Here is a 16,241-nt window from a genome sequence, read left to right as displayed (position 1 = left end):
TCTCTCTAATATGTTTCCCTGATAACTGAATTCAGAAGAGGCATATTGAAAGACAGAACCAATTAAGTTTTATACCTTTTCCCCTGGAAAATAAAATCTCATATTTTAAAAACTGTAAAAAAACTTGGTTGTGAAAGTGTATTTCTGTCCTATATTCCCTATAGTTCACAGAAATAAGAGAGGCCAACACAGACAATTCGAATTTCTAATTTGGGAACAAGTTGCTATCAGTTCATTCTTTCCTTCTTAAAGTGTAACTAATAAGACAGGAATTACAATTGCCACAGTCTTATTTTCCAATTGAAGAAAAGCTTAACTATAATCTATTCTTCTTAAAGATGCTACTAAAACTTTATGTGGGTAGTTCCGTGAGCTTTCAGCTACTGAAATCATAGAGTTATAAAGTCTATAAAGAAGAACTCATTTAGTATTCATATTTATGCTTGTAAATTTACAAACTGTCCTATATGAAGGGACCCTTATAACTACATACAATTTTTATCCAAATATTTTTTTTAAATTATAATAGCTTTTGTCAGTTCTCATTTTATTTGCATAAACAAGTCACACTGAAAGTAGAAGTGATGGAAAATGTAATCCTCCTGGCTTGTATTACCAAAACTGTCACTGAATGCTAGGTTTGAAAATAGCCTATTTTAAAAGGAAGGAGTTGTTAGCATGTAACTTTAAGTTAATTTTCCTTGTGTAAGGAGTGTATGAAATAAAGGGGTAAAAGAACTGCCAAGACGTTACTATGCTTGATCCTGGTGGTTACCAGGAACAAGATGTGATTAAATTCACTGTTATAAAGTATGAAATTAAGGGCAATTGTTAGGAATGTAAGTCACCTAACAGTTATTTGGGTTGGAAATATATAAACTAGGGAAGACATTTTAATACTATATCTTTAAGAGAATGCTAAAACTGTAATTGGGGTGGTTCCACAAATGGCCATAAGATGGAGCCAGAAACCTGGGTTGTTTAGTCTATGAGTCTGTTACTTCTGTTGGAGAGAGTTGCCGTTCCTCCTAATGACTGTTACTGACCATTGATGTAAGTCTGTTACTGAACTGTTTTTTGATACTGGACTTTGATATTTGGGTTATCCCTGAACTGAACACTGACTGCTTTACCTGTGAATGACTTGGACTGCTTATCTTGGACTGTGCTTAAACGTTTATTGGAAGTAAAAACCTACATTTACTGTACAGTGTATCTGTCTGCTGTTTGTGTGTTATTCTTCACCACTCTCACTACGTCTCCCTGTGTGCGCTCATTCTCCTAACGGGGAATTACCTCAACAGCAACCACAAAGGAATAGAAGATATTTCTATGTTCCAGTTCTTGCCCAAGAAAACATTGTCAAAAGTGTTTTTTATGTGCTTCACAGCTCTTAATAAATTCTGTCGTGATTAAGGAGAGGGATGGATCTTAACTTCACCATTTAGATGATTGAGATGGGACAAGAGTGACAAGAGTGCTATTTTTTCTCCCAACACTTTTCATGACTGCCATTTTAATAATCAAATATTCTGCCAATAATCAGCAAGAAAGTAATAGTGTTTGTCACATTGCATTAAAATTTGTTGTTTGTTTTTGCATTTGCATTTTAATTTTGGTTTGTTGAATAAGTTATGATAGCAATAGCCATAGCACTGAGACTTATATACTACTTCATAGTGCTTTCCAGTCCTCTTTTAGTGGTTTACAGAGTCAGCATATTGCCCCCCCCCCCAATAAAAATCTGGGTCCTCGTACCAACCTTGGAATGATGGAAGGCTGGTTTTATTCATGCATAATACTATTCCATAAATCATGACATACAAGCCACCAAGATTAAGTTCACTGTGTTAAGCTAAGCCTTTCTCCTTAATCAAAAGAATTAAAAAATCCCAGTGATATTATTTGGAGGAAAACTCTTAGAGTTTGACAGCCTTATTCCATACAATGCACAGAAGAGCTTGGCCAGTGGCCCACATGGGTTGAAGAAGACATTTCATCTTCAACAACTATGCCACCTTTTGTGCTGTAGAATTCTGTAGGATTCTTTAAGTAGATATCATGATGGGAAGGGTTTTAAAAGAAAGAATGGGTTAATGTCACTATTAGAGCCAGTTTGGTTTAATGGTTAAGGTGCTAGCCTAGAAACCATGAGATGGTGAGTTCAACGTGTGCCTTAGGCATGAAAGATAACTGGGTGACCTTGGGCCAGTCTTTCTTTCTCAGCCCAAACCACCTGACAAGTTGATGTTGTGGGGAAAAAAAGGAGGGAGGGGTATTAGGTATGTTTACCACTTTGAGTTACTTCTAAAAATGTAATAAAGGTAGGATAAAATTGAAATAAATAAATTGTTGGCTTTAAAATTAGATGTGTTTATTAACAAAATGGAAAAGATAAAAGGAACAGCTTGAACATTCATTAATTAATTCATACAGATATGAATCGGTGGAAATGGATTACTGTATTAATGTCAGGTGCAAATAACCAGGAGCATTCGAGGAGTTCAAAGCACAGAAGAGTTTATTATTGCTACCTATATACAAGAATGTATAGTCAAAGCTAAACTGAAGCTAGATAAAAATCAATAGAATTCATGGGGAACTGGACTTGAGTCGCTTGTGGCAATGCAATGGCTCCAAGCTGATGACACATTTAACTCCACCTTTCAGCTCAGCCTACTTTTCTCCTACATTTCCACATTTTCACCCAACTGATTATAAGAATCTGTGCATGTTAAATCTGTTTATGCATATGAAGTCTGTTTATGCAATTAGTTAGTTTCCCATAGTTTTACCTTGACATTCAGCTTCGGAATTAACAGCAAAGGACAACAAGTAGTAGAATTCTTTAGAAGGGGTTCCTTCTACCCTCTTATCCCATCAAGAAACTACTAGAAGGGCTGAGGGATTCTTCCCTCCCCCACTGTCTTCTCAATATTAAACAGCTGCATCTAGACCCTGTGGCATTCCTGCCTAAGAAAGATCCCTGTTCCCTTCTCACTAGCAATCTTTTTTAAGGAATGTCATGGGTGCATAACCATTTTTGCTCTTTTGTCACTTGTGATATTTTAATTATTGTTGCATATTTATTTGTCTATCTCGTTTTGCTACTGTTGTTGCTCCTATTTTTGTGTTATATATTTCTGCCCTACTGTCACTTGTTATAAAGTGCTTAGACTATGCAGATAATCTTCAGGATGCAAATATTTTAAATAAGTCTTGTGGATCAATCTTTCAGCCCTGCATCTGCTGTGGAGGGTTGGGGATGGAATGAGGGACAATTTGTTTTGCTAATGTGTCTTTCCTAAGGGCAGAAAGATAACCGTGGAATAGACAAATGGACTTTTGAAAGGCAATGGGATTGGGGGAGGCCTGAAAAAGCTCAGTTATGTGAGTGGAAGCTTCTTTGAATAGCTTTATTTCAATCATTTGTTTAAGAGCTTTCTATGAAAAAGTCACAAAAATAAATCATGAAGTAACCTTATAAAATAAGTATGGTTATTGTGCACACATGTAATGCAACTTACTCCTATCGTCCCTTTTTTGCAGTGTTATCATAACTTTAAAAGAATAGGAACCATTTTATGTCTTTGGAGGGCATTAATAAGGTACTCTAGTGGGGTATAATTCCTTTGTTGAATATTGGACAGCATACAACCTTTATTGTAATTATTATTCTGAGATCAGAATACTTCATACATTTATACTTCTCTTTTAGCTTTCACTGTCCTCAACTGTTTTTGTACTTTTTTGTTTTACAGTTTTCTCCTCGTGTTTGGTTGCTTGATTTTGTCAGTATTTTCTACTATTCCTGAACATACGTGGCTTGCCGCTAGTTGCCTCTTTATTCTGGTAAGTAAAATTTATAAACACATGTAAATATTCTGTATCATTATATAACATATGCTATTCATGCCAGAAAGAAGTCATGCTTCCAGTAAATGGATGTAAGGTTGTAAATAGAATATCTTTTTTTATTTATAATTATAAATGGTCTATATGTATATAAGTAAGCCTGTGCAATTTATGCAACCCAAATAGAACAGCAATCCCCAATGAAAATTATATTTAACAAAAATATTTGGAACCTCCTTAAACTGATAATCCAAATGAGAAGGAAATTCTGTTTTATTCAAATGTTCTTTAAAAATAGTAGGATTTCGTTGCTACATAACTGATAAAGGAACATCTAGATAAATTTTGTTATGATTATAAGTCTTATTTATGTTGGAATTCAGTCTCTAAAATTATCTAAAATCTATAGACCTGCTCAATTAAATTGCCTGATATATTTTCTGATAAATTGTCCTATTCATACAAATACTGTGCAAGTAGTATCATTCATCAAATAAAGTATCATCAAGTAGTGTTATTATTCATCAAATAAATGAAATGTGATATTGATTAAGTCCAAGAGTAAGTAGTTAAAATAGCATCTTGAGAAGAGTTGTGTCAGATAATCAGAAATAACTGATTTTGTATCCCACCTTTGCAACATTCAACATCCAAAGACTCATAAGCAGAATCAATTCCCACTTCCTGACTCCTAACTTATTTCTGGTTATCCTCCAAAACAAATTTGAAAAATGCAAGGCAATGTAATGCTGCCTGATAAAAAATATTTAAATTGGAAATGAAGTTCATTGAACAAGTTGAGCACTTCAGCTATTCCAGATGTTCACTGAAATCTGAACTTTGAACACTAGTCATACCCAGTGACTATTTACAAAGATAGGGAGTAGGGATATCCACCCGAGTATGAACTATAATTTTAATAAGAATGCTGTAAGAAATTGTATCTTGACATTGAATTCTTTGCAAAATATATGCATAATCAGGTCATGCATATATTTTCTGCTCTAAGAAATTCACATAAATAACTCTCCTCTTTGTATAAGTATCTTTCCTCATCATTTGAGAATCATTTTAATGTATTTACATTTTTAAAATTCAACTTCTACTGTCAAGAATATTTTATTTATATTTTGTTCAACAGCTTTAAAAGTAGTGATATAACCCTTGTTATTTTTGTAACCAAAACTAATCAAATTTCTGAATTGAGAGCAATGAGTATGAACCTAAGTGTTAAAAAAAGCATCTGATTTTTCCATATATTATTATTTTAGCTTTTTAGCTTTAAACTAATAGAACAGTGTTTTCCATCCTGATATATTATAGGCAGGTAAAATAAATAAATAAATAAAATACTGATTCTTAAGAAAAAAATTGATAAAACAGCGCAAAAGTATGGCATTTCTTGTATTAATATTTATATATTATTGCAAGAGATCAGTTAACAAAGTTAAAAGAAATGGATGGATAGACAGACGTATAAAATTTTGGAACAGATTTCTGAATACTGAAAAAATAAACATAGAAATAGGAGGAGATGGGAAAGAGCAGCAGGCCAAATACAAAAGTCTCTAACATCCTATCCCTGTTTAAAGTACATACATAAACCTTTGCACCGTTTTCAGAATGTATCTGCATTACATTCAAATTTAGTCTGAAAGTACAGTGATCTCGTTGGTATATTATAGTAAGCAGATCGTTCATTTTTTGAGAAATGCCATAATTCTGTACAAGGTTATAGCATTTTCAAGACTACAGATTTTAAAAGAGTAAAGTACAAAAATCTCCTTCTGACATTATCAAGGCAGTGTGGGTATGACTTCTTTTTTCCCCCCAGGTGATACCTAATGCTCCTACTCATGTTATAAGAGCCAGCTTAGCAAACCTATCAGTATTGGTTGCTTGCTAAGAGATACTATGTGCAATATTTGGATGAACAGGAAGAAATGATCTTACATGACAGATGCTGTAACAGCAAAAACATCCTTAGTGCCTACATCATTTAGTCTCCTCTGCCAAAAGAACCATGATAACACCTCCAGATTCCTGTAATTTTCAATTTTAGTCCAGTAGGTTTTGTACAATCTAATAATTCTCTAATACTCTATTCTTCCAATCAAGGGCATAATTTCTGCTTATAGTGGATACATGCAAATTATCTTCTCTCATCTATCAAATGATAGAATTATTTTTAAAACAGTTCTAAAATCGATAATATTTCCAAAAGCATAGAAAATCATTATTATTTTCTCCTTCCTGTTCCATGTTGTTGAAGAAGATTCCCTCCCTTAATTTTCAGAAGTGCAGTTTGTTTTACTAGATACTTCAAATAAATGAGATAAAAAAGCAGCCACAGCAACTTATTTGTCGTAAATTAGAATGTTCAAAGCGCTTCAGGAAATGCTGTTCTACAAAACAGTAAAAAAAGAAAAAAAACCAGTCCTGAAAAACAGAGTAATTTTGAAGTGCTTGCTTATGCAATTCATCAAAGCAAGAAACAGTGCTGCAAGTATATTGTGTAAATTAAAAAACTTGAAGTATGGATTTGAGTAAGCTAAAATGTTTAGCCATATTTATACTTCTAGGCCTTTCAACTTGTGAAAACTAAGATTGTAATATTTCAGAACAGACCTTCAGTGTTTAAGCATGGATGACAACTCAATGGAATATGTATCTTGGCAATAAGATGGAATAGTTTAATCTGGTTGAATACAGGGAAGTAGTTTTTGAGTAAGGTATTCCCATGAATGGAGATTAATCGGGTCAATGAACATGTCTAAGAAATGCAGCAAGAATTCTTGTCTTTTTTGTGTGTGTAGAATTGAGGAATTAGGATGGCCAGGTAGCCTTAAAAAATGACCTCAGGAATGTTTACCATTTGATTTTATACACACACACACACACACACACACACACACACATACCACAGAGAGGCACCATCCATATTGGTCAGGTACAGTTGAAAACAATTGGTCTAATGCATCTGAATACTCATGTTAGGAGGGTCATAATTCTACTTCAAGGTAGAATAGCTGGGAAGCTGGAAAAAGACTGTATAAACTACTTGCTTTCACATCAGGATGATAGCATTACAGTATTATGTTCTAGCTCAGGGGTGGGATTCAGTTTTTTTAACAACCAGTTCTGTGGGTGTGGCTTAGTTGATGGGTGTGTCTTAGTGGTCATGTGACTGGGTGGGTGTGGCCAACTCAACATCACTCATGTCAAGGGGTGCTTCTCCTCGCCTGACCTCTCATGATAGTGGGGATGCTGCAATGGTTATAAGTGTGAAAAATGGTCATAAGTCACTTTTTCAGTGCCATTGTAACTTTGAATGGTCACTAAATGAACTGTTGTAAGTCAAGGATTACCTGTACAAAAATACAAAAAGCTTCTTTGCTTGCGAAAAGCTGCCCTATATACCAATCATTAGATTAAAAATACCTGCAAGCCAGAGTTACAAATCAGGCACGATGCCAGAGTATCTTGAGGAATTAAAATAGTTAAAATGCAGTGATAAGTATCAGCAGCCAACTCTTGCTCATAAAGTGAAACCCTTTAGCAGAGATGTCATTTAAGCTGTCCAGAAAAAGCACACCCAGGAAAAGCAATCCCTATATCCATTTGCACCACTTAAAGATACCAGCTGGTCTCACTCACCTCACAAGATAGCCTAAGGAAATCATCCAGATTTAAGGAAAGGTCACATGTCCCCCAGAAAGGCAGTAAAAAAATCAGTGCCAAGCTTGCATCCTGCCTCTTGGAAGTATACCCCAAAAGGACAGTGCCAGGTACCACTAAAGCACTAAATGAAGGAAGACCCTACTCCCCAGATAGAAAAAGAAACCATGAGGCAGGAAAAAATTCAAACACAATAAAAATAATTAAATCACAACAGTAGCTGTTGCTTGTTGAAGCTGAATAGAGAAAATTATCCCATCAGTAAACACAGGATTAAACCTTCATCAAAAACCAGTTTTAGACCAAAATTCAGAAAGGGTATGTAAACTCACGTTTGAATGTCAATCTTTCTAGCTAGCCTTGCTGAATGTCGCTCATCTTGGTTCCCTGTCATTAAAAGCTTCTTTCTGACAGTTCTGCTTCATTATTAATTGTTTATTCAAAGTGCTGATTGTCAAGGGAAGTATTTCCTCCCAAGAGCAGTGTAAAAAAATCTTAAAACAACCCTTCCCCTTTAAGAAAGCCAAGTCTCAGAAGCTCTGGAGACAGGAAGTCTAGGCATTCTGGCAAGAATGTAATAAGGGTGGAAAAAAACAAAAGGAGATTGCTTCTAACTACCAGTTCTCCAAACTGCTTAGAAAGTTAACAAGGGATTCTATAGAACTGGTTAGAACCGGTAGAATCCCACCCCTGTTCTAGCTGCTTCAAAAGAATACTTACCCACTTACCAAATAAGAAATATCTGTCCAGTGTCGGCATCTGACAGTGCTATTTATTTGTATTGTGCAGATAGACCTTGACTTAACAACAATTAATTTAGCAACCTTTTGAAGTTACAGTGGCACTGAAAAAAGTGACTTACAACCAGTCCTCACACTTACAATTCTTGCAGCATCATATGATCATATGGTCATATGATCAAAATCTGGGCGCTTGGCAACCAGCATGAATTTATAAAAGTTGCAGCCTCCAGGGGTCAGGTGATCATTGGGACTTCCTAGCCGGCTTCTGAGTAAAGCAAAGTCAATTGGGGCATTCAGATTCTCTTAATATATGATTCATTGCACCATTGCAGTAATTCACTTAACAAATTTAGCAAAAAAAAAAGGTGAAAATCTGATGCCACTCACTTAACAACCACATGCTTAGCAAGGAAATTATGGCCCAAACTGTGGCCATAAGATGAAGATTATCTATATTCTAATCTTATGCTGGACTTTATGACAACAGGCATAAACTGAGACATTACCTAAGCTACCGTAGGTAGGTTTGTGGGGATGTTTCTCCTGATTAAGGTGCCAAAAATTCTGAAGTTCCTGCCCAAGAGTTCAGTTTTTCTGTAACTTCAAACAGGTGAAAGTTCAGACAGGCCTTCTGGGTGCCATTCGCACTGCTGTAAATATTGCATTACATCAGGGATCTTCAAACTTGACAGCTTTAAGACTTGTGGACTTCAGCTCCCAGAATTCTTCCTCCAGTCATGTTAGCTCAGGAATTCTGGGAGTTGAAGTCCATAAGTCTTAAACTTGCCAAGTTTGAAGATCCTTGCATTACATGTTTCTTTAATTGTGCGTTTCCTTTTTAAAATTATGTTTTTAATAGGTATTACTTTAGTGGCTTAAAATATAAGTAGTCCTCAACTTACAACAGTTCATTTAGTGACTGTTCAAAGTTACAAAGGCATTGAAAAAAGTGACTTGTGACCATTTTTCACAGTTCTGACCTCTGGAGCATCATATTCATGTGATCAAAATTCAGATGCTTGGCAACTCATATTTATTACCACTGCAATGTCCCAGGGTTATGTGATCATTTTTTGAGACCTTCTGACAAGCAAAATCAATGGGGTAGCTAGATTCACTTAGCAGCTGGATTAGTAACTTATTGACTGCAGTGACTCACTTAACAACTGTGGCAAGAAAGGTTGTAAAATGGGGCAAAACTCACTTAACAAATGTTTTGCTTAACAGCAGAAATTTTGGGATCAATTGTGGTTGTAAGTTGAGGATTACGTATTGGATGTAACCTCTGGGTTTTATGTGAATAATGCCTAGGAAAGTTTCTATAAGGATTTCCAAATAGATGAGTATTTAGTGGTTCAAAATCAGAGGTGGTATTCAGGAGGTTCTGACCAGTTCTGGAGAACCGCTAGCGGAAATTTTGAGTAGTTCAGAGAACCAGCAAATCCCACCTCTGACTGGAGATTTTACAGTATCCTTCCCCTACCACGCCCACCAAGCCATGCCCACAGAACGGGGAGAGAAAAAAAATTGGAATCTCACCACTGTTCAAAATCTGACATAAATTACTGATGTACATGTAATCCTTGACTTACGACCACAATTGATCCCAAAATTTCTGTTGAGCAAAATAGCTGTTAAGTGCATTTTGCCCCAATTTATGACCTTTCTTGCCATGGTTGTTAAGTGAATCACTACAGTTGTTAAATTAATAAGATGGTGTTTTAAATGAGTCTGACTTCCCCATTGACTTTACTTGACAGAAGATCACATAGCAACCATCATAAATATGAATCAGTTGCCAAGCAGTTGTGTGAAAACTAATTTAATTAATTAAATTAACCCTGTCAATTTACCCATTTGGGGAGTGGCCCCAGCTGACTATATGATCTTTAAACCAACAAAATGGTATGTTCTGCATTGTCAGCAAAACTGTGGTGTTGAAGAACGTAATGGTAGACGGGCTTCAATATCTGCCCAAATTTCTGTATTGGGCATCTGCACATTAAACCTACACTTAACAAAAAGATCTGAGGGCAAATCAAGTTATGTTTTTGGTGCCGTATTTTTGTTTTTGTTTTTTTTTAAAAAAATGGAGCAGTAAAATGGAGCATTTGACTTGGGCCAGAAAGAAAAGATGCCAGTGTGGTTCTCTTCTTAGTAGTATCACAAGATGTGGGAAGGAGCCACAACTTTCCTCTCCACATGGGCTGTGAAAGACTGGTCCAAAAAAACTTTTGACCACCATTACTTGCTGGCTCTTAGGGCAACTGCTGCAGGGCTAATTAATGTTGCTTGGGGTGAGGGGACACAGTGGGAGGAAGGTCCTGTTGTTTCTTGTGTGCCTATCTTATGCTTTGATTAATGGTCAGCTAAATGCTGCATGGCTCAGGATTAAGAGAGCCTCTTTTCCTCTCTTCAACAAAGTGCTGTGATTCTAGTGGTGACAACAAACCTAATAACCACTACTTTGGTCCTGGACCAGTGTTAGCTCTTCAAGATAGGCTAACTCAGGAAAAGAGATACCTCTCAAGATACTAGAACTCCACTTAATGAAATTGTCTATAATAATAGAATCCTGAAATCCTGACAATGTTTCTCCCTTCTACCTATTCACCCTGTTGTACCAAAGGGAGCCAAGGTAGGGTCAAATTTAAGTTTCTTTCTCACGCTTTCCTGTTTTCCCAGACTGAGTTCATGTTTGGCTAATGTCCTTCCCATATCTTTGCAAAGGTCACCTCTATGTTCTCTACGACCAAGGAGACAGAGACACAGCAAATTAGACGTTGATGGAAGACTGTGCTGCCTCCTCCAGACCTGCCTCCTCCAGACCACCCTCCTCATTTCCTGTCTTGAGTTGTGAAGCTCTATGTAATCCATCAGATGTGTAGCTTAGAAGCTGAGTCAGTAGAGGCTTACCTGCTGATGGAGACAACCTCAGAAGGTTCAACAATAGGGTTCACAGAACAAATTAAGCCATAATAGTGATTTGCTTGATTTTGGCTTAGCAGTGTGTGAACTCAGCCAATCTTTCCTAACCTCCCGAGGAGGATCCATTAGCAGATGACTACAGATATATATATTAGACACAGACAGATGCATTTATCACACTACAAATGAAAGATCCTAGCCAAAACAATGTCCCTCAAGCTTTGGTGTACATGTCTTTCTTGACCTCTTGGCAACAGCAACATTATTCAGAGGGTTAAGAAAATAGACTATATATCTCCACCCTACTTTCATTTTTTGCTTATTCTGGCTAAATGACAATTTAATATTCAGTTATTTTAAAAAACATGTTTCATATACCCTTGGATTCCTATGTGATAATAAAGATGTGGCTTTGATTGCTCTCCATTTTGACAACTTTTCCCTCTTTTCTCTTCCTCCCCTTTTTGCTTCTAACCTTTATCTTACCCTTTCCATTGTTTCATTTCCTCCAAATTTCAGGGATTCGCTTTCCAAAGCACTTGCAACCGTGTATTTCTATATGGCGGGAGGGGGAGGGGGAATGAAAGAGAGGGAGGGAGGGAGAGACAGAGAGAGAGGGAGAGAGGGAGGAAAATAGAGGGAGAAAGAAGGTGCATCAATGAAGCTGTACATGTTTACTCAAAAGAAAATGTTATGATGTTTCCAAACATGCATTGTACTAAAGTCTTAGAAATTTAGTACAGGGGAGGAAATGTGAAGAAAAACATTACATCAGCAATATCAATTATTTCCATTTTTTTTTAAGTATTTGGGCCACCTTTTGGGGACTTGGGCTGCATTCAAAATTGTGTGGCACACCAAAGTGGTCAGGAAAAAAAAAATTTGATCCCATGGGGAAACTGGAGGAAACAAAAGACATCATATAAATTTGATCAATCAAGTGGCCTTCTCCCACCCACCCCCATCATCCCTATTTTTGAGATATATCCTCATATTCTAAACGTTGTGAAAATTACAATGCATTGTCTGCCTTGGATCTTCCAACAACAGAAAGATTCCAGAACTGTTATCATGAACTCTGATATTTTTCTCTCTCTTCTAAAACAAAAATCAAGGGGAGACTCTACTGAGAGTGAGCCCTCTTCCCCATCTCTCCCCCCCACCCCAAGCCCCCTTTATAGCCCATGTCAGTGCCGGGCCACTCTGCTTATAGAGGGTCATGCTCAGAACATGTTTGTATTGGAGGAGGCAGAATCGGAGAAGTTAGCTTTCACTGGTTCCATTAAACACATACATCTGAATTTACACAGGGGGTGTGAAAAGAACAAGTTGTAAGTTAAACAAAACAATATTATTTCCTTTAATCCTTTCTAATGTTTATTTTTGTGTAGCCAATTAACCTTCAATCTCCATTTGAGATTAGAAAATATGAGTCTGGTTTTGAATCACACACACACCCCCACACACATACAAATAACTTCTCTTTTTTGCTGAGTAGCAGGTGAAAACTATGAGGACTTCATGGCCTACAGTATGTACTCTGCAAATTAAGCTAAGGTTAGGTTAACATGGAATTTTAATTATTACTAATATTAATTAATGGAAAAACTCATTTTAATTTTAATGTTAAAATTGCTAAAGGAATTTTATTGCTAAATCCACCAGACAGGCAAAACAATTTAATCCATTTAACTACTGTGAGTATACAAAAGAAAACATCAAGCATAATGAACATACTCCAAATAAAATAAGTACTTTAATGTCTTATTAGTTTAAGTGATGTATTTAAATATATTCTTAAACAGATGTGTTCTCTTAGACTTTGCTCCTGATCTTTAATGGCAATTATCACATTAATTGCCACCAAAATTAAGAACTCCCTCTGTATGTTATTGTGTGCAATCCTAGAACTTTCTTTAACACAGCAGCTATGATTTATTCATATGTAAAAGAACTACAGGAGCTTTAGAAATATTGTACTCTGCTCTGAAACCTGTAGTTGTTAATTATGTCTTAAGCAGGCAATTTGATTATTGGAATTATCTTAGGACAACTTTAGTTGAATCCACAGAATTTGTGAACAGGAAAGCAAAGGTAAGTCAGGAGAGAAAATAAATCAGTTCTGAATATGAACATGCAATCAAGTTGAAAATTTTCCATTTCACATTTTGTGGTGCAGCATCTCAGGTTCAGATCTGTCCCAGAGCAGGGGTGAGCATGTCCATATTTGGCCAATGATTATGCCATGTCAGGCCAGAGAAGTAGGCAAGCAAATAAAAAGCTTAATTTGGTTTGGCTGAAATCTGGATTTAATTAATATTAGATTACTTAAAACAATTGACAGGATTTCTCATATATATTTAACAGTTTCCTGATTCTGTCATGTTAAAGATTACAATTTTGTAGTAATTTCTAAATAAATGCTTCAGAAGTCAGCACAAGTTAGTCACCTCTGTTCTGGAAAACATTATGCAGTGCCCTCAGCTATGAGATGTTGGCTGGATTCCTATAAATTGCACCCACTCACGGTTTCTTTTAAGCCTTATTTAAAAAGATCAGTTGCCCTGGCTTTCTGCGTTGCATTAAGCCATGAGGAATATTTTAGGATGAGTAGGTTCACATATTGCGAAAAAACAAAATCTATCATTAGCATTACAGCTTAGCATTACAATATTAATCTCCTCAATTCCTAATTCTCTTTCTAATGCAACTGTTTGATAATAAAGACATATTGGCATGACACATTAGCAGTCCTCTGTTAGTTTTTTAAAACCAGAATTGTCTTGCAGATGTTCAGGGGGACAAAAATCTTTCTTTAATTTCCTGTTACTTATGGCACAGGGAATTATGATAGTGTACAAACATTATCATCATAATTCCCAGTATTATGCATGGCATCCCACTTCCTCATGATTGTATCAAAACCATTGATTACATCAGTAAAAGCAACATGGAAGTCCTACAGACAGAGGCAGTATTGATAAACGAATGAACAGTGAGATAACAGATAACAGATAATCAGAGTTGGAAGGTTCCTTGTAGGTCATCTAGTCCAACCCCCTGCCCAAACGGGAGACCCTACACCATTTCTGACAAATGACATTCCAATCTCTTCTTGAAAGTCTCAAGTGATGGTGCTTCCACAACTTCCGAGGGCAAGCTGTTCCATTGGTTGATTGTTCTCACTGTCAGAACGTTTCTCCTTTTCTCTTTCGTTTCGGAGCTGTCCCAACTTCAGCAGCTTTAATGGCTGCCTCTTTGCCGCTGGCAAGAAGAGCTTCTCCTGGATCTACCAGGGACTTTTTTGGCTGCTGCTGCACACTGCTGGCTCATATTTAACTGATTGTCCACTAAGACTCCAAGATCCTTCTCACAGTTACTGCTATTGAGCCTGGTTTCACCCAGTCTATATGTGTACTTTTGGTTTTTCTTGCCTGTGTAGGACTTTACTTTTCTCTACATTGAATTTCATTTTGTTAGATATGGCCCATGTTCTAGTCTGTCAAGATCCATCTGGATCTTGAGCCTATCTTCTTGGGTGTTAGGTATTCCTGCCAGTTTAGTGAATAATTATTCCAGGCAGAATCACCAGTAAATACAATGGAATTCCCTTAAATGGTAAGAGAAAATTCTGTTTCCTTTACCTTTCCTTGCATATAATGCCCTCCCAAATATTGAGAGCTCTTTAGAGCAAGTCTCATAAAGTACTTTGCAGCTTACACCAAATAGAGGCACTTTATGCTTGTTTTATTTCATGACTTTATTGGGTAGATCCAAGAGATTAAAAACTCTGACTTTTCAAATGGAATGGAGCAGAGCAAACATTTGTAGTTGTTGGGCAGATCATATTAGTATGCTATTTGATGCAACATAGCATCCCTCTGTGCAGCAAATTTATTTTCATAGGCCTGTCTGTAGCACTATATCTGTGCTGTCCCAGCCAGTCTATGGGAATTGGATAGTTACTTAGGAATTATGAGCTGTCCCCTTAAGGGAATGCATCTTGGTAAATGTAGTTAAAGATATCCTGGGAAATGTAGTCCATTGTCACGTGACCACATCTGTAATCCTGATTGGTCACTAGTTTGAACCTCGATGGGTTGGGGGAGTTTTCCTCATTCTTGCCTGAACTCACGGACTCATAGCAGCTTCTTTCTATCACTACAAGATGGGTTAGGAGATAACCATCTTTTACTACAAGGCAGATATACAAAGGATTGATCATTAAAGAAGAACTTCATCACAAATGTGAGTTATGAGGATACCTGATGAACCAATAAATGTTCTTTGTTATGGACATTTTGTTGAGTTATCTATCTGCATCTGTACAGCTTGAAATCCACCTCTGTACAGGATACAGAAAAGTACAAGATGCGTTCCCTTAAGGGGACAGCTCATAATTCCTAAGTAACTGTCCAATTCCCATAGACTGTCTGGGGCAGCACAATATCTGTTTGGTGAATAAAGCTTGCAAATTTCATAAGCAAGATCCACAAGAATTTCAGAAAGATGTTAGTAGGATAAAAACATAATTTTGAAAAGTGTAAAAGTATATTCCCAAGTAAAGTCCCCCGCTTCTGGATGGGTTCTATTGTCTCAGCTGGAACCAGCTAAGCTCCTTGTGGTTCTTCTCTATCTTTTGCACAGGCAATAACAACTTGCAAGCCATAACTTTGCGATCAGCTGTTAGACAATCACCATGAAACATTAGAATAGAAGAATAGAATAAAAGTGACCTTGGAGGTCTTCAAATCCAACCCTCAGGCAGGAAGCTTTATATCATTTCAAACAGATGGTTGTCCAATCTCTGCTTAAAAACTTCCAGTGTTGGAAGATTCACAACGTCTGCAGACAAGTTGTTCCACTGATTATATTAAGCCAACCATGAGTGGTGATTTATTTGCAGGATTTTCTAAGTTTTGTTATCCACAAAGAAGTATCTGCACAACACCTTAACTTGGAGGCTAAAAAGTTACATCAGCACCTTGTCCAAATGTATGCTATGTCATACAGGGCAACATATACAGAATACATTTA

The 16,241-nt window shown here is 36.6% G+C and overlaps 1 protein-coding gene across 1 annotated transcript in view; it reads left to right on the top strand.

The window, feature by feature from the left end:
• The first annotated feature begins 754 nt into the window (after positions 1-754).
• KCNQ5 (potassium voltage-gated channel subfamily Q member 5) overlaps positions 755-16,241 on the top strand; it is a 118,110-nt gene continuing 102,623 nt past the window's right edge. Inside the window, exons 1-2 of the mRNA XM_087920357.1 lie at positions 755-810; positions 3,762-3,852. Of these exons, the coding sequence (XP_087776483.1) occupies positions 755-810; positions 3,762-3,852 (147 nt within the window). The remainder of the gene's footprint in view (positions 811-3,761; positions 3,853-16,241) is intronic.

Source organism: Pseudonaja textilis, chromosome 1, assembly GCF_049901715.1.
Source record: "Pseudonaja textilis isolate UNSWEBS1 chromosome 1, rPseTex1.2, whole genome shotgun sequence".
In the NCBI taxonomy this organism is placed as follows: domain Eukaryota; kingdom Metazoa; phylum Chordata; class Lepidosauria; order Squamata; family Elapidae; genus Pseudonaja; species Pseudonaja textilis.
This window is presented reverse-complemented; position numbering and strand designations above follow the sequence as displayed.